The sequence below is a fragment of the Balaenoptera acutorostrata genome, chromosome 6 (genome assembly GCF_949987535.1).
Source record: "Balaenoptera acutorostrata chromosome 6, mBalAcu1.1, whole genome shotgun sequence".
NCBI lineage: Eukaryota > Metazoa > Chordata > Mammalia > Artiodactyla > Balaenopteridae > Balaenoptera > Balaenoptera acutorostrata.
Genome location: NC_080069.1, coordinates 119,906,885 through 119,930,242, shown reverse-complemented (window position 1 = coordinate 119,930,242; position 23,358 = coordinate 119,906,885). Strand labels below are relative to the sequence as shown.

The window sequence follows — 23,358 nt, the reverse complement described above, 5'->3', positions numbered from 1 at the left end:
ATTTCAATTCATTAAAAAACAAAGCAAACAAAGAAACAATAACTAAAAAACCCCAGAATAGATCTTTTGGTTATCTGATGCCTGGTGATTTCTAGAAACTCCTAAACATCGGCACAGAACACAGGAGGATATAACTGTATCATTGCTGGTGAAGGTTAAGGATAACACGTTACAGTAACAAATACACAGCATAAAATTTCACCCCTTAGGGAAGAGAAGCCTTCCTGGCGGTTTCCTGTATATTTTATCCTTTTTTGAAGGACAACATTGTGACCACAAATATTCCATCTTACAGACTGGTCTTTTTAAAGCCCAGGGGTCTTTGTCTCTCTCTAAGTTCTCAGCGTTTAAGGGAACTCTGTGAGGGGAAACTAAGGAAGGGAGTCAGCCGGGCAGCCATCCAAGGTTCCGCGGCGAGGCCTCTCACTGCAGTGGGGGGACCCGGGCTCCCGCCTCCCAGACCCTGATTACTGGAGCAACACCAGCTCCATCTTGTGAAAGCCCAGCAAGTCACACTTCTTCGGCACAGCTTTGCTCTAGTGAAGAGGTTAGGGTCCATAAAACAAATACTGGGAAAACCATCCAACGAGGAGGACAATTCTCACATTCTCTACTTTTAAATTCAACATATGTGGGCAGAAAGAGCAGCGCCAACATCCCAGAAGTCTTCTAAGTTTACAGACGATAATGGCTGCTTTTTATACCTTGTACTAGTTTATCCCTTCAGCTTACACTGTCTTGGAAAGGACTACAAAAAAAGTTGAGTCTTAAGGAAATCTAGCCCATGTTTTTTCACACTCTCAACCTCTGACTTTCTAACACTCTAGTACAGATGGTGGATCAATAAACAATTAGAAATGATCAATAAATAATAAAACATAACCCACTGCTTACCTTTGATGTACCAAGGCCCCTAACTGGTTACCTACTGTGGCAAAGAGAAAGAGAAAAGAAAAATCAAAGCATTAGCACGGATAAACTAACCTCATCCTTACACAAGTTCTTACCATTTCAGGGGGGAAGAAAAAGAAAGGCAGAAAGAAAGCAAACAGTAATTTAGGCTCAGTGGCTGAAATGAATGCGTTACATGATACGAAACAGGAGGGGACGTCGTGATCAACACAGTCTCTAACCCAGTGTCCAGCTGAACGCAGGATAAGAAATTGATCTGTGTGTCCACATGCTGAGAGGCCTGGGAGAAAATCCTGCTCATCTAAATCCCTCTCTCTTCCTACCTCCCTCCCGCTTGGGATCCAAACTCAATGTAAAGATGGCGAGGGTCCCTTCTTTCTCTTTTTAAAACAAATGAGAAGATTTAACCTCCTAGCTCGGAAGCATTGTTAAGGACTGCCCCATGGCAGCTGCAGTCCCTAAGAAAGTGCACATATGTTCCCGCCGGCCATGCCACGGGGCACCCCCCCCCCCCCCACCCCCTCAAGAGCATAAGCATCTCCAGGAGAGGATCCGGCCTCCTCCCTCCCCGGGCCTTTACGCTGAGCCACTACCGCCGTCTGTGTACAGTGGACACTAAGCGTGAGCAACCGTCTCTCAAGCCCATTTCACAGAGACAACGGTGCCCAACGGGCTCTAACGATGAAAACCAACTTTGCAATCATATCCCCGCAACACCATTCCATCTACGCTCTTTGCTCGTTTCTCCTCTTTCAGCTATTGATGAGTGTCTCCACCAGCCATCAGCAAAAAATGATTCTGTGGTGTTTCCCTTTTGGAAAATGCAGCCCAGGAAACACGGTCAGCAGACAACAAAAAAGTATAAATCCTAACTGTCTTACAAGGAACTGAATGAATCTTACAATATGCTAACAAGAGCATTCAAAAATATGTCTCTGGGGAAAGTTATAAGAAGGACAGATATGCGATAAGTGGGGAAGGATCAATTACATCAACCTCAGAACAAAGACTGAAATGGTTTGACATCCGAAATCTAGGTCTCCAATATAGCTCTTCTTTCTGCTTGAACTTAACCCTGTCATTCTCTGACCAGTCATAAAACGACAAAGGAGAAGAAACCAGATCATGATGTTTTAAAAGGAGAATAAAAAGCACGGAGAAACATGCTAGCAAAAAGTACACGAAACTACTGAGTCGATGCCATATTTCTCCTGGATCAACAGCAACATAATGGTCTACAGCCGAAATACTGACATTATATACTATTAACCTGCTTATCTCAGGGATAACAGAATTGTTTTTTATTGAATCTTAAAATTTTCTTTTTGCATTTCCAGTTTGAATATGACAAACGCCCTCACCCGGGATAGGCAGTGTTCATGATTCCCATTCCACGTGAAAAGTGGACATTGTGAGAGGGGAACGCCCACACCTAAGGCAGTGGGTATGAAAACAACACACTGAAGGAGAAGGTCCATGACAGAGTGTTGCTGAGTTTGGCTGGCCCCCTGTTCCTATTTAAGGGTCAAGCTCAGCTTCCCTGCTTGCTGTCAGAATTCTTCTTGTAGGGGTAAAGAATCCAGGGAAGACAGAGGAACTAAAATGTCCTGAAATGATGCAAACACAGAGGAGAGGTGCCCAGTCCCCAAACACGGCAACGTGGCCGGACCTTGGCTCCTGGTCCCCTGTGGTATTTGGTAAGAGGTGTCAAAGGGCTGATGATTTTCTGATATTTCAGCTAGAAAAGCCGCAGAAACACAGTAAAGGGCTACACTACCATAAAGAACTTCATGAGATTCACAAGAACATTCAGAGGGCTCGTGGTCAATAGCCATTTGAAATTTTGTGCTCATCAAAAAAAGGAAATTCCTTTTTGTTGGCAAAGTACGTGTGACGGGTGTCATGCACACCGTATCATTTCTGACAGCCAACTGCTTTGCTGCCAAGTGGAGGTGCCTACAAAGATCGAAAATAAAAGTGCACACACCACCATCCCACAAATAGACGGACTGCTGAGAGCCACAGCACCGAAGAATGAAATCAAATTCAAATCCAGATCCAACTCTTTGAGTTGGTGGACTCCTAAGCAGGACAAATCGTCTCCCTCCTCCATGCAAATGCTGTAGCCTGAGGCCGCAACGCCATTTAAAGTTTCATTCCCTTCGGAAACATTCCCATTTGATGCCTAAAAATGAAAACCAGCAGTTAGATAAGGGGCACTGGGCACTCATACAGCAAACCGCTAACGTCCGACTCCACGAATAGGGGGCCTTCTCTGCGTCTTCAGGATGAAAAGGGGTCAGGCGAGGGAGGCGCATGGGAACGCCTATCAAGCTCAATTTATGGTAACTACCGTCATTTTACTGTAAAAAAGGAAAAGTGCTGAATAAAATCAGTCCTATTTCCTGTTAATGGCACCTGCTGGTCGACCATGGTTCAGCCTGCCTCCGAAGAGCCCCTCAGCGCAAACGCGCACAGGTGTGGTTCTCATGTACCCTGCGCGCTACGTAATGGGAGGCCGCCCGGGCGATGGGAAGATGAGCTTCCTAGAGAAAATATTCACGCTACAACATGAGAAATCCTTTCTGAAGAGTAACCCTCTGCCAGTTTCAATCATGATCTTTGAAAAAAATAAGGCACTGGACACATTTTCTTCCCCATTAGTGAGGAGGAAAAAAGTCTCCATTTTCTTCCCCCCAAAGAAATGCTATCAAAATATCGCTGGGGAACACACCCAGCTTTATAATACACAACCATCTTAACGGTTACCCCCTCCCACTCCCCCTCAAAAAAGCTCAAGGGACCAAAGCGTCCGTCATCCCTCGTCACAGTGCAGACAACAGGCCGGCCTCCCGCACAGAGCAGCAGACCTGCGGCAGGTGAGCAGGCGGGTCCGGAGAGGAAGCGCCGGCAGTTCTTACGTGACCCGTGACCCGCAGAACAAAGCAATAAACCAAACCTTCCTCTTCAGCCTCTGAACACAACCCTCCTGCGCCCGTGCTTGGATTCCAGTCTCCTCGACTCTGACCGATGCCTTTCCAAGCTCCGGTTAAGGTCAGTGAGACTTGCAGTTAGCTGCAGGGACGTCTGCAGTTTCCAAGGCATTTTTAAAAAGCTTTTCTGCCAAGGACAATACGAAGGCTTCCTGTGTTCTAAGGCAGCAACCCCCATCCCAGAGTCACAACACACTGACACGCTAAAATCAGCTGAAAGTCCCTAGACACATAATCTGTAACTAATTTGGCAAATTATTATTTTTTAAAGGTGAGAGTAAATCCAAGTTTATCTCAATAATGTCACTTTCACTTGCAGCTGACATGCTCTGTGAGTGGAAAAAGACCACCATGAGCTTCAAAGGGCGCTCCACTACGGGCCTCACCTGCAAGAACCCACTTAGTCCTACAAGAGCCCTGCGAGGCAGATGCTGTTACTACCCGTCCCATTTGACCAGTGGAGGCGCGATCACACCCAAGCCCTCAGGAAAGGGCACAGGTGAGCGAGTGCCCGTGCCCACGTGACCTCTGCACCGTCACGCCTTTCAGGCACTGGGCACTGTGCCGGGTCCTGGGCGTGAAATGGTGAACGAGGTCATCTTTGCCTTCAAGGTGAGATTCTCATGGGGAAAGCAGACGGCTCTGTGATGAGCAGCAACCTACCCTGGTCTCCAGGAGTGCAGAGGTGTTAGGAACCCCACCTGCACCCCTCCCCAGTTCAAGTGCCCACCCAAGGGTCTCGGGAGAAAAATTAAGAGGAAAAATAAAGGGTATGATACTTATTTACAGCACTATGCCTTATTTTTATTTCATCCAGCGGTTATGAAATCAATTTAGGGGGTCATGACCAGCTTTATAAAAAATGAAATAGAAAACAGAAGGGACCATGTATATTAAGGGTATGTATTTCATAAAGTTTTAATTTCAATTACACATGTGATTTCAGTATGTATGTAGTAACTAGTTCTGATGGAGATATGAATATTTCTTACATTGTGAGTAGTATTTTAAAAGTGTGAAAATAACTTCTCACAATCCTGATGATAATTTCATGAGGTAAATATTATCTCCATTTTACAGGCGAGGAGACAGACTTAGAGAAGGGAAGCAAGCTGCCCAAAGCCACACAGCTAATAACACGCAGAGCTGGGATGCAAACCCCAAATTCAGACTCCGGAGTCTCCACTTTCAAGCATACCCTATCACAGCACATGAGACAGAGACCCAGGTTCAAGTCTTCCTTCTGCCACTTACCAGGTACCCGCCCTTGGTCAAACCACTTCTCCAGACACCTCTACAATAAGGAGTTCAGGCTCCAGGGCTCCTTCCGGCCTCTTCTTATTCTGTACGGGCCCTCCCACCACTCCATCTCTAAACCCTGGGGATCGCTAATCTATTTTCCGTTCCAAAAATGTCATAGAAGTGGGATCATACAGTATGTAACCTCTTGGGGTTGGCTTTTTTCACTCAGCGTAATTTCCTAGAGATCCATCCAGGTGGCTGCAGGTATCAACAGTCTGTTGCTTTATATTGCTGAGCGGTAGTCCATGGAGACCATGGAGGTACCAGGTTGTTAACCAGTCACCTGCTGAAGGACATCTGGGCTTCAGTTTGGGGCTATTATGAATAAAGCTGCTGTGAAGATCTGTGGGCAAGTTATTGTGTCAACACAAGTTTTCTTTTCTTGGGGATAAATGCCCAGGAGTGTAACCGTGGCCTGAATGGTAAGTGCATATTTAGTTTTGCAAAAGCTCATCAGGGGGCTTCCCTGGTGGCGCAATGGTTAAGAATCCGCCCGCCAATGCAGTGGACACAGGTTCGAGCCCTGGTCCAGGAAGATCCCACATGTTGCGGAGCAACTAAATCCGTGCGCCACAACTACTGAGCCTGCGCTCTAGAGCTTGCGTGCCACAACTACTGAAGCCCGCGCACCTAGAGCCCGTGCTCCACAACAAGAGAAGCCGCTGCAATGAGAAGCCCGCGCACCGCAACGAAGAGTAGCCCCCGCTCGCCACAACCAGAGAAAGCCCACACATAGCCATGAAGACCCAACACAGCCAAAAATAAAAATAAAAAATAAATAAAATTTTAAAAAAAAAAAGCTCATCAGGTGGTTTTCACATACAGCCAGGGTCAAGAACCACTCTGGGTCATATATTCCCTAAAAGAATTTTGAAAAACTATGAAACCCTTTTGATTTGACAATGAAGTTATTTTCCTAGGTTAATGGGTGCAAATAATACATCAGGTATTGTACATGGCTTCAGTTATATCTCTGCTGCAACACTGATACTGCAGATTTAGCTCATTTATTTTCATGGAAGATGTCTACGATTTCATCTACTTGGCTAAGCCAACTGTCAAACCAACCAGTCCAATCATACTTTGCCAGGAAAAAAAAAAACTCACTTCTGTTTTCCAACTCACACATGTGTTAATATGCACTCACGTGACTACAACTCACTTCTGAATTATAATCCTAAAACGGATGGATCAGATGGAGGGGAGGAGGGGACAGCATGAGCCTTTGCCATGAGCTGCTACCTGGATAAAATAAAAATCAGATCCTGACCCCTTTAATATTTCTTACCAAGACTCTCATGCTTTTATCATCTTGGGATTCCCCACTCGGAATCCTGGACTCACCCCTTTTCAGGCATTTGAGGATTTTACTGCTCTTGGTGATGAACCGCCATAAACTAAAGAAGGGCGATGTGAAAAGGGGCATGGAAAGGAGAAGGCCCACGTGGCATCCCCAGCAGAGACACAATTCTCAGAGAGATCCATTTTAGGGGAGAGGGTGCACAGAAGTGTAAGAGCTGGAGAAGGATCCCGTGAACCTGTCCACACCCACCTAACCCTGGGAGGACATCATGCACCCCAGCTTGAAGACTACTGCTTGACAACACCCCTGATTTGCTTTGCCTACGTTGTAAAAGGCAGATCTTCCCCCACCCCCTCCAGCTCTCAGGGACCGGCTTTTAGTCTTGGCTCTTCATCCCTGCAGCATCATTATTACCCTCCATGCAGGGAGAGTATGAGCATCTGAGATGCATTTTTTTCTCTTTCCAAAGTAGAGGCTCTGGCCCTTGCAGGCTCCTGCCTGAGGTGGTGCAGGCTCCGTGCCTGCAGCTGCACGGACGCCCCTGCCATGCAGCTGCACGCACACTGGCCCTCGCCACTCCCGAGCACGGGCACCTCTCATCCCTCTTCTCTCTCTGAAAGTCTGGAATTTAAAACATTCTTTCCTCCTCACTCTTTTTTCCTCCTTCTCCTTGCCCTATGCCACAAGTGCTGAAATAAAACTTGGAAAGGACCATAGAGATAGTCTATTCCGATCTTCCTGTAAATCATTCATTTGGTAGTACCCCTAAGAATTCTCCTTCCTTCATTCCACAAGAAGACCAGAAAGTGTGGTAAATCTAAGATGGTACTATGTAAGTATCAAAGGTAAGTCTCTGGTAGAAAAGGCAGGCATATTTTCAAAGTCACTAGCATAACATTCCCCGCTCCCCAACCCCGATCCTTTGCAATGGCAGGAATGGTGCTTTATTCACCCCAAGTTGTGATTTTGGTGCCACTCTTTAGAGAGAAGACAGGAAGAGAGTGTGGTCTGTTTGAACTAAAAAAGCTCAAGGGGACGTGATTACCTAAAACTCTCCCAGAGTAAAAAAAATTGGAGAAGATGCTCTCATTGCCCCTCGAAATATGGCGGGGACAATGGGAAGAGTGCCTTTTCCATCTGTCAACCAGCTCTACGTAAACAGTAGAAACCACTTGTTTTCTCCAGCAGTCAAGACAGAGAGTGGAACCTGAGACAAGGAGATTTGTTTAAGGAAATTAGGGGAGGGGGGACCCTCTGTACACCTTCCTAACTGATGATTAAGCAAGTGTTAGAGTTAATCATTTGACAAGGCTGATTTGAGATCAGAGGTTGGCAAACTATGCCTGAGGGCCAGCTTTCCACTTTTGTAAACAACCAGTTATTGGGACACAGCCATGCTCATTTGTTTACGTACTGTCTAAAGCTGCTTTCGAGTGCCAACGGCAGAGCTGAGTGGGTGGGACAAAGACCATACGGCCTGAAAGCCTAAAATATTTACTACATGGCCCTTTAAGAAAAAGCCTGCCAACTTCTGATTTAGATTAAACTTAAACTTGCATTTCTAAATCAGTTAGCTAATACTATTCTCTTAAATTTGGAGCTTCCATTTCACAAAATTTCCTAAATGCTAATCATAGGATACACAGAGGGAGAACTTAGGTATCAAGCATTTATTCACGCACTGCATGAGGTAGGTAGGGAAATAAACTGTCTTTATGATCATGGCACGTGGAATCTGGTAGGAGAGGGACGTGACGTTCCCGTCACCTGCAGAATAAAGAAGATGAAATGTGCCCCAAGAAGGGGACAAGCGAACTGCTGTCAAAGTTCAGAGCAGAGTGCCATTTACTATTTCCCGATGAGGTGGGCGTGTGAGAACGGGAGGAAGAGGGGGAACAGGGAGGGAGGAAGGAGTAAAGGGGACGAAGGAAACGAAAGAAGGGAGGGGGCACCCTGAGGGGGCACGCGAGCGGGGCACTGAAGAAAGTCAAAAGGTGAGGATGAGAACAGGTTTCCAGGAGGAAGTCACATCACACCCGAGACTGAGGGTGAGCAGGAGTCAGCCAGGTAAAGGGCTGGGATGGGGGAAGTGTTTCTGGAAGAGCAAAGAGAAGAAACCGGACTAGGCTGCTGCAGAGTGCAGAACGGGGGAGCGAGACTAGAGGGGCAGGAGGCGGTGGCCAGGTTAGGAAGGGCTGGGCCCCCCTGGTTACCGGAAGCTGCCACAAGTCATAGAGCAGAGGGATGGAACTGGTTCGATGGGCTCCAGCAGAAGCATGAAGAAAGTACTAGATGGAACCACTGTCACACCAAGACCAGCAGGGAGCTTCTCGAATCCGTAGGGTGCACCTCAAAAACCATGAGAAAGTGCGGGTGCCAAGACAGAAGATGCTGATAGTTAAAATGACCTGACCCAGGGCTTCCCTGGTGGCGCAGTGGTTAAGAATCTGCCTGCCAATGCAGGGGGACACGGGTTCGAGCCCTGGTCTGGGAAGATCCCACATGCCGCGGAGCAACTAAGCCCGTGAGCCACAAGTGCTGAGCCTGCGCGTCTGGAGCCTGTGCTCCGCAACAAGAGAGGCCGCGACAGTGAGAGGCCCGCGCACCGCGATGAAGAGTGGCCCCCGCTTGCCGCAACTGGAGAAAGCCCTCGCACAGAAACGAAGACCCAACACAGCCATACATACATACATACATACATACATACATACATAAATAGGGGGAAAAAAAATGACCTGACCCAGAGGGTGAGGGCAGCAGAATGACTGCTCTTCCCAGATCAGGGACCAAGGCAGGCTCTGGAAGCTGGGTGCGAAGCTCTTGCTGGGTTCCAAGTGAGCTCATGAACTGGCAGTTTGACAGACAACTCACAACTGCCTTGGAACACAACTAACCCAAATCGCTTTCTACATCAGAACACAATGAACTCAAATCGCTTTCCTCCTGTTTTACTGCCTAGCACTTTAAAAAATCCTCCCATTCATACACATGTTTGCACATCTCAATGTCCCGAATAAGCCCTATGTTAAGGTTCTTTATGGTTGACTTAAGAGTTGAAGTACCTTTAAACAGACCCAAATAACACCTCCAAAAACTTCTAGGGGACTGAACTTTAACCTCCCAGAGGTCAAAGAACCTGCCTTCACGGGAAAAGTCTGCAAGTTCATATTGCTAAAGAAGTGATCTGATGAACTTCTGTCAAAAAATCCCAAGCCAAAACAAACAAACAAAAAACTGCAAAGCCCTCGGAAATCTTTATTGCTAAGAAAAAAGTGCCGGCATTCCTGCTTGTTGTTCGTCTCTGCTTTTCTAAACTTTTATCTCACAAACAGCAAGACTGTGACCCTTAGAAAGCTGTCGGGTAAACAAGAACCGTCACTTGCCTTGACAGGATCTGTTTATCCACATATTTATTCAAGAGAACAGAACTGGCCCAGTGACCTCACCCCTGTCAGGAGACAACTGACAAGAGGCTGGGGCAGGTCCCAGATGCCCAGCTCTCCTTAAGGTCCACAGCAAATCTCAAACTCTACACAAAGAGACCAACTTGGAGAAAAACAAACAATTTGTGTAATTCTGTTATTTAAACAGAAGAGAGGATTAACTTTATCAAACCGTTATGTAGAACGTAAAAAGCCTGAGAGAAATTTCTCACACTTCAAATACAGTCTGTCATCATGGTAAAACACAGGCCTGGGGATGACAGGAGACGCGGTTCAAGGCGGAAAGGGTCTCCCTCAGTTCCTTCCTACTAAAGGAGACTTAATATTTTGGGGGAGGAAAGAGAAAAATTGTATTTATTCTCTAATCACAAGAACTTAGTCCCCCAAAATGCAAAAAATTATGGTTCTCAAAAAAAAAAAAAAAAAGGTGACGATACACATATAATAATGAACTGGAGTTTCAAGTGAGATTCTGGACTTATTGGTGACTTAACGAGCCACGTTCTTTCAAATGGGTGTGCAAAGGATTAATGGGAGAAAAAGTCTGCAAGATGCCAGAGGTTTCATTTGCACATTTTTAGGCATTCATTATGCAAAGGACATAGTGATACTATTCTCTGTGGGCACAAGTTTTACACTTCAACTCCACGCAGTGGGTGAGAACAAGGCTGAGAGTTGTGGAATGTATTGATCTCAATTTCTGGAAATGGTGGGCCAGAGAGACACACTGTCCATTAATGAGACATATGCTCAGAGCCAGACAACTTAGTGTTATTTTTATATTGATGTCCCATAAGAGGAACTGAAACATGATTGCCCCGAAAAGGTAAAAAAGGTTGCTTTGCGTGACAGCTTTTTGCTAAGGCAAAAATGCAGATAATGCAATCACTCATGTCTGGTCTAAGAAATCACTAATGCCAATCAAATATAAGATGATCACAAGATACCATTTCAGAGTAGCAGTGTAAATCGTCACCTTAGTTCCAGTGGCCCTGCAGTAGATTTTCTGTGAGTGACCATAAACATTAATAATTTTTTAAAATAGACAAGAACTTTTACACCCAAACTGTGGGTTGTTCCATTAAAATCTGCACCGTATGAGTCTATATAATTATTCCAAAAAGGTTCCCACTTACAAAAACGATGGTGATCTCTTTTTTAGAATCTCCAAAGAGACCAGAGCAATTAGTCATGCCAAATTACATTTTTTCTATGAACATAAAACATGCACTTTTTTTGGGAAAGGAGATTACAAAATATATACTGTTGTATACCTTGACTGTTTTTCACTTAATAATGTATCACAGAAATATGAACACATACGTGGCTGGGTACATATGCAGATTGAGGACAGGAAGAGAAGACATTGGCCCACCCACTATGTGCATATTCACGTGCAATCTAGTGTATTTCAGAATCCCTTTTACAGAGCTACTTTGTGGGAGATGAAATATGATAAAGGAAGTCCAAGTTCTCTGCAGAAACACATCTGATACTCTTTGCCAAAGTGCTGGTAATGACGCACTTCTAAGTGGTCTCAAATTCTTTTGGGGATGAGTAGGGTATATAAACAAACCAATGAAATAAACGAAGGAATGAATGAAAGAAAAATGGACGCTGCTAGAAAGAGCCTGTTATAAATGGGAATGGTGGGAAACAACCAGCAGATAAACTGAAAAAAGGTCATCACTCCCCTTTCCTTTCTTTAAGGTCAGTACGTAGTCACAGCCTCCCCAGAGCCATGCACCAAATCTCAGCTTTTCTTTGGAGAAAAGTGGGAACTTCAATTCCCACGTGTGCAATGAGGAATAATTGAGGACTAAATCAAGCAAAACTCTCGAATCAGTCAAATCATTTCCAAGCTGATGCTCGAAGACTGTCTTTTACCTTACAGCCCAGCCGAAAAGACTCCCTGTATTATCAAGGCAAGTAAGAACTCAAATGCCGTAGAACTGCCGAGGAAAATCATCTTAAATACTTCCCCGCAACCAGTCTTCAGAGGGTGACGCTGGAGAAAGCTGTTAAGGAAATGGCTGACACAGACTCCAACTTAACTGGCAGGTTCACTACCACCTGAAAGGCAAAGATATTTATAGCAACTTACCTCCATCATCCAAGGGCCGTTTTTGTACTCCATAGCCATACACTGAGGGGTCCACTAGAGGTGTGGAATTATTCAAGTGAGGAATTGAATCAATTTTAGCAGCAATCTACAGAGAGAATCAGATTTAAATACTCAGTAACAAATCATGGCTCCATCGAGGGAGAAAGACAAGAGTCTTCTTTAAAGGGCTGTTACCCCACTTCTCCCCCCGACGGAGATTAATGTAAAGCAATGTCGTGACAGGACATGGACTTTGCAGTATTAACTGAGTTCCCTTTTGGTCTTAGTAATAATGTCTCTTTAGAAATGATACTTCCAAAAATTTGTCTTCTACACGCAAATTTTTAAGTCATCACTTAAAATATAGGTATACCACATTTTAAGGAAAAAAGCAGGCCAACAATATGAAGAACTCTGTTCAAAAGGTTTTAGCACAGGATTCCCTTAAGGAACAAATTCCCCAGCAATATTTAAAAGGCCATGTTTGCTCAAATGTTGACAGCTCTTTAGGAATATATTCGTCCTATTAACCTTAACCCCTATAAAGTGACGATGTGATCTACAGAAACATAAAACAACAAGCTGCTCTCCACTGGAAGTTCAAACAGCACGGGGGTGACCATCTGTCCAGACGAGTTTGGAAAGATTCCTGCACTGGAGAGATCGAGATAACCTCTGAGAGCTATTCTAACTTTTAACATTTATCATCAAAGAACAGAACATAGTTATTAAATTTTTCCCCTAGAAACAAATGCTATGCAGAGCTTCCTACACTTATCTGCTTTGTTTCCGTTAGGAATTAAACGTGATTTTCACAATAAATTAACTCTTTGATTTAATCAAAGGAGTATTTACAACTGGTCTTGATGTTAGTCCCTCAGTTAAGCCTCACAAGCAAGGGGGGATTACGGGCAGCCAGCAGAGATGTCCCAGACCTATGTCTTCAGTGGTAGTTTTCCTGAGGTTGTCCAAATGTGCCCAGAATTCTGAGACTTTCTGGGACCAACATAAATTACTTTAAACAAATAAACAACCAAAGACAATCATGATACTGAAAACCTAAGGCAGAATTTATATGTCAGGTATCCCGGGTCAGGTCTCGTCCTTTCCATTTCCTAGTTCTGCGGTGTTGGGCAAGTCCCCTTCCTCTCTGCCTAAGATCCTCTGGGTATAATACCATCTGCTTCATAGTTTTTGAAAAGATAACAACATACTCTGAACACAAAGGAGCTCTGACCATGAGAAAGCACTTCACAAATACCAGGGCTGTAAAAGAAGGCAACTCACCCAACAAGTGCTGAGTATCTACTATGTCCTGGGCTCTGCAGTGAACAAGAATAAGCAGGTCCTTACTCTCCCAGAGTTGGCAATCAGTGGGGAGTCACAGGTACACAAGCTAATCAGTAAACTGATCATTTCAGCTGGTGATAAGCATGATACTAATAAGAGAAGACAAGGACATACAGAGTCCTCAGGAGAGCTACTTTAAACAGGGTGATCAGGGAAGGCTGCTGTGAGCTGAGATGTGATCTGAGACCTAAATGATGAGGACGAGCATTCTAGGCAGAGGGAACAGCTTATACAAAGGCCCTGAGGCAGGAGCAAGCTTGATAGGTAAGTTGACGTCACGAGAATAGAAGGAACTAGATGTGTTCCAAGGGGTGGGCAAGAGCAGTTCACATAGGGCTTCAGAGGTCATGGGAAGGGGCTTGGATTTATTCACTTACTTATTTATTTATATTTATGTATATATTTAGCTGCACCTCGCAGTTTGCAGGATCTTAGTTCCCCGACCAGGGATGGAGCCTGTGCCCCTCTGCAGTGGAAGCATGGAGTCCTAACCGCTGGACCGCCAGGGAATTCTGGGGCTTGGATTTTATATGGAGGGTGATGGAAAGCAACTACAAGGCTTAGTAAGGGGAGTAACCTGCTGATTTATGATTTAAAAAAATGTCCCTGGACAAGGAAAATATCAATAGATTCTAAGGGGACAAGAGCAGCAGGACCATTTAGGAGGTATTCTAGGCCAGGAGTCAGCAAACCCCAGTTGGTGAACTACCTGCTTTGGTCAATAAAGTTTTATTAGAACAGAGCCACACCCATTCACAGAGATCATATGGTGTGCAGAGCATATATATATATATATATATATATATATAATTTACTACCTGAACTTTTTTTTTTTTGGCCACCATGTGGCTTGTGGGATCTCAGTTCCCCGAAAAGGGACTGAACCTGGGCCCTTGGCAGTGAAAGCGTGGAGTCCTAACCACTGGACCACCAGGGAATTCCCACTATCTGGACTTTTGAAGAAAATGTTTGCCCTGTCTAGGCTACAGATGATGGTAGCCTGGACAGGTGCTCGTTGAAAAACACTATTTTAAGTTAAATAATTAAAATACTAAGACTGCTGATAGAAACCCCATCTCTTATATTCAAATTTCAAGGCAAGTGGGCATTTGCTCTAAAACAGAATACTGTATAAATCTCACCTAACAGCATTCTACCACCAGCTTTCAATCTTGCTCTCCATATTTGTTTTGGATAAGCTTGTGGAGGTTGGCTACTTACTTAAGATGCAAAACTTATCTTTAAGGACTCAGCTCGGGAAGCAGGCAGATTAAAAGGTGAGAACACTGCAGTGGCTTATGCCCCACCGAGGCCCTTTCGTCTGCCCAATAAACTGAGCAGTAAATGGCCAATGTGAGGGTTTTCAAGATTACTGGCCCAGTTGTCTGCTTGAAGACAGACCAAAACATTGGCAAGAGACAGTAAGGACGACCCCAAAACACAAGACAAAAGGCTATGGTTATCAGTGGAGTCCCCCAGTAGTGTGCATGTCAGATCACCCTCAAAGACAGGACCCTAAATGTAAGCTCTACATATCTGGCACTCTCTCTACCCTCTTCTGGTGAGACCTCTTAGCTTCCAGACCTTTTCCCTTCCTTCCAAATTAGCTCAGATGTCATTCCTGAGTCCTTGGCTTTCCTTATAATTTATATGGTATGTTTCATATGTTGCTGGAATGTAATTTTCTCCCCAAAGCTGATATGCCAGAAGTGTTACAATAGTTTTCTATTCCTAATTTTGATTCAATCAACAAGTGACCTTCTAAAATGTGATTGAGGATTTCAGATTTGTTTTTAAATCATGTTTGTTTCCCAATCTATAATTTGGGAAATTTTCACTAAGAGAAAAGCAGTACAGGATAATGGTTAAGAGGTGTAGCTCTGAAGTCAATAACTGCATTTGAACTGCGGCTAAACAAATGTTAGATGTGAGTTTAACATTATAATATACAATTATACCATAACTTACATTGATATCACATTATATATTATAATATGCTATAAAGAAACAATGTATTCCTTTATTCATACAAATGCTACCTTGTTCTAAGACATGATTTTAAATGCCTACTGAAATAATGAGTTAAAATTCAATGAGTGCTTACTATGTGTAGGCACTCTGCTAAGAACATTTTAAAGATGCTATCTCATTTATTCCTCACGATGATTCTTTAGGAGGTTAGTATTATTATTTTCACTTTAGGACAAGGAAAAGTGAAGCTCAGAGAGGCTGAGTGACCTGCCCAAAGTCACACATCTTACAAACGGCAGAAACAGCATTGAAGCCCAGGCCTGCCTGACTCCAGAGTCCGTGCTACTAACCACAGCACTAGGCTAACTCCCTTTCCTCCACCTGATACTTTCTTAAACACAGTCACTTCCCGAGGACTTAAAACCTAATGATTTCCAGTACGCAGAGCTCAAGTAATTCCTCACGTCCATAACTGACCATTCTGAACAGTAGCTGCTTAAGGGAAGTGAGGTACGTTTTCAGTTAATAATGGCGTACGCCAGAAAACAGTCACAGAAGCCACGATATTCCAAGAAAACCAAGGCCACTCCAGTGCTTATCTGAAAGCAAGACCTTGAGGGGACGCTGCTACTGATTTTCTACTACTTGATTCACTTTCCCCCCTTTCTGGGGGGAGGCGGCAAGAATGGGTTACCTCACTACCTGTGCTATTTTAAGCACAGCTAATAGATGAAATATAAATCAACGTCATAGACATTTAACCTCCACTGCCAGTAGTTAGTGGAAACATGGAGGAGGGGAGCACTGGACCAGGCATCAGTCAGGAGTCCTGGTTTTCCAGCTGGCTCTTCCGGCATACGACCTTGGGCAAGACCTTCAGTGGTCTTGCTCCCTGTAAAATGCAGGGATGAACTAAACCAGTGTTTTCTAAAGAGTACAAAGCAATCTGGGGAGGTGCATGGATGAATGTTCAAAAATATTTTAAATAAACCTAAATTTAAAATGATTTTAAAATACAAAGTAAATAGAATACTGAGGGTTCACTGATATGACAATCATAATAAAGGTGGTACACGATTCACTGAAGTTAGGAAACATGGCAATTAATTATTCCCAGTGCATATCTTTAAGTTTTGTAATCAGAGTAGCTCACCCTATAAACCCAAACAGAAAGCTGTGAATATTTCCACAACTTCACATTTAATAAAACTTTACACTAAATGGAAACAGGCAAAGCTATCTGAATGGCGGCAAGTCATCCACACACTGATTGGGTCCATGTCCTTCAACATAGTCACTGTCGATTCTCAAGTAGAGGTGAGAGCTCACACCACCACTTAGGGAGGAGGAACCCAACCTGCTTCCCTGGAACCTCTGCTCTGCAGTCACCCAGGGTGGCCCCGCCCTGGCGAACTGACAGACTGAGCTGAAAGTCTCTACTCCCAACAGCAGGAGGACACAGTATGTGGCCAGAGCGGTCCAGCCCAGTGGCTGGGAGCGAGCAAGTCTCGGAGGGCAGGTCTGGAGCCGTGGTGCACAGAGGCAAGTCCTCGTTCTGCACCCACTGCCTAGGTTACTATGAAGACAGCAGTGCATCAAATTTATTGTGCACTTACTAAGTGCCTGATGGTGCCGTCAATTCATCTTCACGGTGACCTCAGACAGTAGCTACTAGTCTCAATTCTGTGGGATCTGGAGCCAGTCTGCCTGGAATTATACCCATGGGGATACCAAGACAACAATGTGAAGCACCCAGAACAACGCTGGGCACATCGTAAGGAACGAGAAATGTTTGCTATTTTAACCTTTTATTGAAAAATAATAAAAGAATAATACAAAAAAAGTACATGGGTGAGTTGACAGCTTGAATTTTCATGTACTAAAATGCCTGTGCAACTAGCATCCGGATCAAGAAACAGAACATAACCAGCACCCCCGAAGCTGGACTCATGACCCCTTCAGTCACTACCCACCTCCACCTCCCAAGGGTAACCTCCTAACTTCTAATATTAGCTATTCCAAAAAACAAAAAACAAAACTATCTATCTATCTATATAGATATAGATAGATGGATAGATATAGCCACCATCAATGATCTCCCTTTTACAGATGAGGAAACTGAGGTTTAAAGATGTTAGATAACTTATCCAAAGTCACTAAGCTAGTAATTGGCAGAACCAGAACTTGAACTCATGTAGACTGAATCCAAAGCCTTAATAACCACTTCACTATACTACCTCTTGGGTATTCTGCAACCATCAAGTAAAAGAACTTATATGAAAGTCCTTGCCTGGCACCCAGCACAACACAAGCTCAATGAATGGTAGCTACTGTTGTCATTAGAGATGGGGCCCTGGCTGATTCTGCCCTACTAACTGGCATTAACCAAAACAAGGAATTCTATATGTCAGTCGAATAAGATATCAGCTCTTCTTAGTAGCTTTTGCTGACAACTTCATGCCACCCACATTTGGGGAGAATTAAATACTCCCTTATCTGTTTGCAAAGCACTTTAAAAACTACCTTTAAGTAGCGTGACCTCACTGAGGAAGTTGCTGGTTATACTGTCTCCCCATTACAGGGAGCTCTTTGAGGTGTGGACCTGTCTCAATCATCTTGGTACTCCCAGGACAAAGGTCCCTTGACTGGGAGCTCCAGGGATTAGCTTTAGAGAATTCATGAACCTCCTGAAATTACATACAAACTATTTAAATATTTCCGAGGAGCGGTTCAAAGTTTTCAAGAGTCTTAAAAAGGTCTATGCTCCAAGAAAAGTTCAAGAACTTCCCTAATGCACAGCAAAGCGTTTGGCAAATAGGAAGTACTCATTAAACGTTTGCTAAAGTTAAAGTGAATATGGAGAAGCCTGTCAGAAAAATGCTAAGATGACCAGCTGAGGCTCCAAGCTGAAATACTGTTCCAGCTAGGATCCCCCCTCCACAGACCCTCAAGATGACATGACCATTAGTTTTCTCCCCTGTGTCCCATCTAATTCCACCAGCATCCCTTTGATGCTTTGAAGATTCTGCTGCAGAATTCTCATTGAGATGGAAAACTACCCAACTACCTCTGCAAAGGAACCGAGTCCCTCTTAGAATGCAGGAGACATGGGTCCAAGAACTACTGCATACATTAACTGTTTGTGTGCCTCCGAGAATACTGCTTTATCTCCCTTTGGCTTATTATTTTCAAATATAAAATGAAAATTATAACCCTTGTCCTGACTATTTCACTTGGTTGTTGTGAGGATCTAATTCCACGGTAAGATAAAACCAGCAGCAAACTTGTCTTATTTATCTTTACACTGGCCCGGCATCCAGCAAGAGGCCTTGGACTCAGCAGATCCTCAAACAATAGCAGGCAATCCCCATCACTTCACAATTTCCAAGAACACTACTCAGTCTTGCAAGTGATCTGCTATCATCTGATACTAGGATAAAAATGTAGTTCATGCCTCCAAAAGTATTGGCTATTCTTTCCCAAGTGTCTTTAAAACAAAACTCTAATAAATGTAAAACATTTTCAAGAGGGATGATTAAGAGTAAAAGAATTGCACAGCAAAGCTAGGGAGAGAGGAGCCTGAACAGACACCCAACACATCAGAAAGTAAAAGAACCAAAATAATATGGCCAAAACTTTTTTCAGATCTAGCTAGATGGAAGCTCTGAATGTTGGTGAGCTTGAAGGGACCACTGAGATTATCTAGCTTAATATTTCCTGAAGTTTGATCCACAGACGGTGATTTGGTTTTATGAAAAGAGGGTATGAAGTGACAGAACTTGGGTATATTTACAATGCATATCCCAAACCCTAGTAGGACTTAATGCACAGAAGCATACTAAGGGCTCTGAGAAGTCCTGCAGTAAAGAAGCCAATTCACCTTTATTTAACCCTGTATCCCCCAAACTTCTCTGTCCATGAGCCCTTTTCCATGGAAGATCTATGAACAGCTTGTAGATCAAATGCTGGGAAAGGCCAGCCTAGCCCAAGGTCATGCAGCTACTTGCAGGAGACTCAGATCTCTTAACTCTCCAGCACAGCTCTTTCCGTCAGAAATTTAAATTATTGTATGGGCTCACAATTTGGAAAAGGATGAGGAAAAAAAGCTGCTGACTAGGCATCCCGATGGGCAGTGCAGAACAAAAGCAAAGTGGTGAGAACAAAGGCAACTCGGAGAGTCAATGCCCCGTGCAAAGGGGCAGCTGCTACCCAGCTCCTGCCAAATAAAGGCACTGCAGAACGTGGGAGCAGTATGGCCAAGTATTAGATAAAAATCTCACTTTTTACGTGAAATTGTTCTAGTTTCTAAGTGTTGGCGCTGTGTGGTCAAACAAAGCATGCCTGCAGGCCCGCTCTGAGCCTTCTCCAGCCCACAAGCCACCAGTCTGAAAACTCTGGTCTAGGCAAATTTGCATTTGGGACTTAAGAAACCTTACTTTGATGATACACATGGGTTATCAGATTTTAAAAGAAAGATAAAGAAGTCCCAGCTGAATATCAGAAAAGCGTTAGAGGCATACAGTGGACCGTACTGTTCATTTACCATCTACTTTTCAATACCAAATATGAAGTTCAGTGCTTCCATTAAAGCGCGGTGACCCAAATGGGCTCAGTCACATCATGAAAACCCTTCAACAAGAACTCGCTCTCTGTAGGGTACTCTACTGGGTCCCATCAAAGCAAAGACACAGAGCAGCCCACAGATGTCCGGCAGACACTGGTTTTCTTCAAGCGTCTGAGAAAGTTCAAATGAATGTACATGCAGGAGTGAGTCCCTTGTGAAATGATGATCTGAGCTACTCAACCACTGGGCACGTCTGAGACAGTCTCAGTGGAGTAAACTTAAAAGCCACTGAGCATTCAGCACACGTGACTCTGCCATGAGGCACAAACATCACATATGAGGTGAGCAAAGGCAGTATCTCTCAAGGAGTGCCCAACAGCCAATGAACACAGGCCTTTTCTTTAAATAGTAGAGGCACATTCTTTTAAAGGAAATTTAGTGTTTCTATACAGCACACGTGCCAAATCATCTACTGCTCAGGCTTGAAGTGTGAAACAGCAGCACTGGGAAGCATTTTGTGCAGGACTGTGGGACTTCGGAGGCCCCACACCAACCAACAGTTCCAAAAAACAGCACTAGTAAAGAACAGGCTCTAGGCCTTAAAATCTGTCAAAGGTTACTTTCCACTGACTCTTCAGTGGCCTGGTCACAATCATTTGGGAGCAGAATCACCATGATGCCCAACTCCATGAGGTACCAGTGAACACTGTATTTATGTGAACAGAACACTCTGGAATTATGCAGTGCAGAGGCACTGACTGGGTCTAGGTCAAAACAGGAGCTTAAAGTCCTAAGAAGCCCTAGCAGTTTGATAAGAGAACGTCTATTTGGGTGATGACTGGCAGGTGGCTGGTCCAGCTCGTGGAAGGAAGGCTGCTGGGACTGCGAAGTACACTGTGGTGTGACACCGTCCTGTTAAAATGCGAATGGGTGCACTTGGTGACGGATGCTACTAAACTATCAGCAGTGGGCTTTCCAGGAACGCTTTTATATTTTTAGAAAAGCTAAACAAAACAAAACAGACTTGTATCTACTCATCCACAATCTCCATGAGGTCCCCTTGAAAGCCTGACAGACAGTAGTCAGCGTAGAGGTGCAGTGCGGCCACAGAACAGGATAATCTGGCTTTAAGTCCACATCCCATTCTTATTAGGATCCTGCGCTCTCTAAACAACGAGTTGAAGGAACACTTTATTTTTGCTAACCAGCCAATGACTTCAGAGAACTGGACATGATTTTTTTTTAAACACCCAGCAGTTCTTAGATCTTCACCAGTAGGAATGAATCAGATCACATTTCTACATTTGTGTACTTCCCTACAAAATGACTATGTTATCCCTTTGGCCAAACACTATTAACTCACTGGACTTCACACTGCTGCAGAAATTTTAAATTTTATATGACATCTTCAGAGACTCCCTTCAGATCTAGGAATACCATGCTTAGAGTGATCTAACAGCAACAATTGGTTCCCTTTGTTGGAAAGAGTCCAAAGGATACAAAAGGAGGCTTCAAGATGCCAGGAGGGAAGCTTCGTGGATTAGGTGCTGGACTCTACATATCAGACTTAATAGAAACTGCAGGTTCAAATCCCATCAGGGTCAACTCAGACTCTACTGGGATATTCTGGATAAACTGAGCACCAGACAGCTTACTGCTTCCTGACAAACTTATGAGGGCCTTACAGACTGTCCCTGGTGTTTATGAGGGCACCTAAGAGGAGAGAAAGCTTTCCAATCATTTAAATAAAGAAATGCACTGTCTTTTATCTTCAGTTACTGGGGGGAAAATCACATTTCTGCAACATGCTGTGTATACAATGGCGAGGTAGAACCACCATCATCAGATGCCCACGTGATATGAGCCCCTTTGAGGTAAGCTTCACTATTGATATAAGCACGCAATATTTTAGATATCTAACATTCCATTCTTGCGCAATGCAAATCTATAAATAAACCTAAAATTACCCACAAACCTGTGTTTTCTTTAGTTTTAAAAGGCCATCAAATCCTTGGAGATAGTATCGCCCTCCAGCTGTTAATATTCGGAAGTAATACACTTACAGCACTGTCTCCATTGGGCTTACAACTGCTCCAGTCAATGGTGCATTTCAGAGCTGGGAACATTTCCAGTGAAGTTTCCTCTGCTAGTAGTAAACACCACTGCTTCAACAATCCACATTAGGTCAGCATTTAACAGAGGGTCTCCCTCCCTCTTGAGCAGGTTGTCCAAGAATATGAGTTCAACCACTGGCTCAAGAGAAGCAGAAAGTCTTCTCAATGGTTCAAAATTCATTTTATGTTCAACTACAGGCCTTCTGCAAACTGAGGATCTGAGCTCTTTAGGGTAGTGACTATAATTCTTCCAGGATACAGAGGCCGACAAGGTGATTGTCACACATCAGCACAGAGTGAAAGCCATTACATATTAGTAGCCAGTGAGAAACAAGGTTCAGGACCCTGTACGGTAGAGGAGAGCAGTGTAACACGCCGGCAAGCAGAGTGCTGGAAAGGGAGCTGGATGGCACTGTTCATCCATTACAGCCACTGGTTGGCTCTGAAGTCTAAGTAAGATGGATACTCACTATATATTGGTTGGTGCCTAGGCAGTAAGTAACAAGTCATCGGATAAAATTTTAGGCGGAACCACAGGTTTGGAAACTTCTGGGATCCAATGTAATGTCTATAGGAGCATCAGTATTACAATGAAAAGTCAGTATCTGGGAAACAGGTAGGGTTCCCTCCCCTCGAATACTGGAAAGAGGTGTAAAGACCATATCTTCAAGCGACCGAGTGGAGGCTTTCTTCTAATACAATGAGTCCTGTAGCTTTCTGTTAGGAATCAAGCAGTAATTAGTTATAGCCCAACTTTAAAAGTATCCGTTAGTATGCCTACAATTAAATAGGAAGAGACGATGAGTATAAGACACTCAGCAGAAGAAATTTAAGTGTTAGAGCTAACACTTAAGTTCAGTTAAGTTTCACACACACTACAAGGACATGTTCTGTTCTAAACATCATACCAGAAACCAAAGAGTATTTCTGGCAGGTCTCATATTCATTCTCCAGAGAAGCTTGCAACCTCTTAAAAATCAGTTTATTTAAGTCTGACAAAATGCACGACATTGTCAGATGGTCAAGTTTCACTGTTGGAATGACTTCATATCACATGCTCCCTGAAAGAGGAAAGACTATTGCCCATAAGGAATTTCTACGTCTTATGGACCACCCACACCTATCTAACATCTTTCTTTCTCTCCTCTCCCGAAGGACCCTCAAAAGTAAAATACCCTCGAATTCCTTCCACTCCACCCTCGAAATATAATAAGTCTGAAGAGGATGTTTTCCAAGTTTTAAAAAGCTACTGGGCCTGAGACAGACCCCTTCTGTCTAGACCGGGTCCTCGCCGTGAGCTCC

The 23,358-nt window shown here is 44.0% G+C and overlaps 1 protein-coding gene across 3 annotated transcripts in view; it reads right to left on the bottom strand.

The window, feature by feature from the left end:
- FUBP3 (far upstream element binding protein 3) overlaps window positions 1-23,358 on the bottom strand; it is a 49,141-nt gene that overhangs the window by 25,274 nt on the left and 509 nt on the right. For all 3 annotated transcript variants that reach the window (XM_007194499.3, XM_007194498.3, XM_007194497.3), the window contains exons 2-3: window positions 12,058-12,163; window positions 895-928 (exon numbers count right to left, since the gene is read on the bottom strand). In XM_007194499.3, the coding sequence (XP_007194561.1) occupies window positions 895-928; window positions 12,058-12,163 (140 nt within the window). The remainder of the gene's footprint in view (window positions 1-894; window positions 929-12,057; window positions 12,164-23,358) is intronic.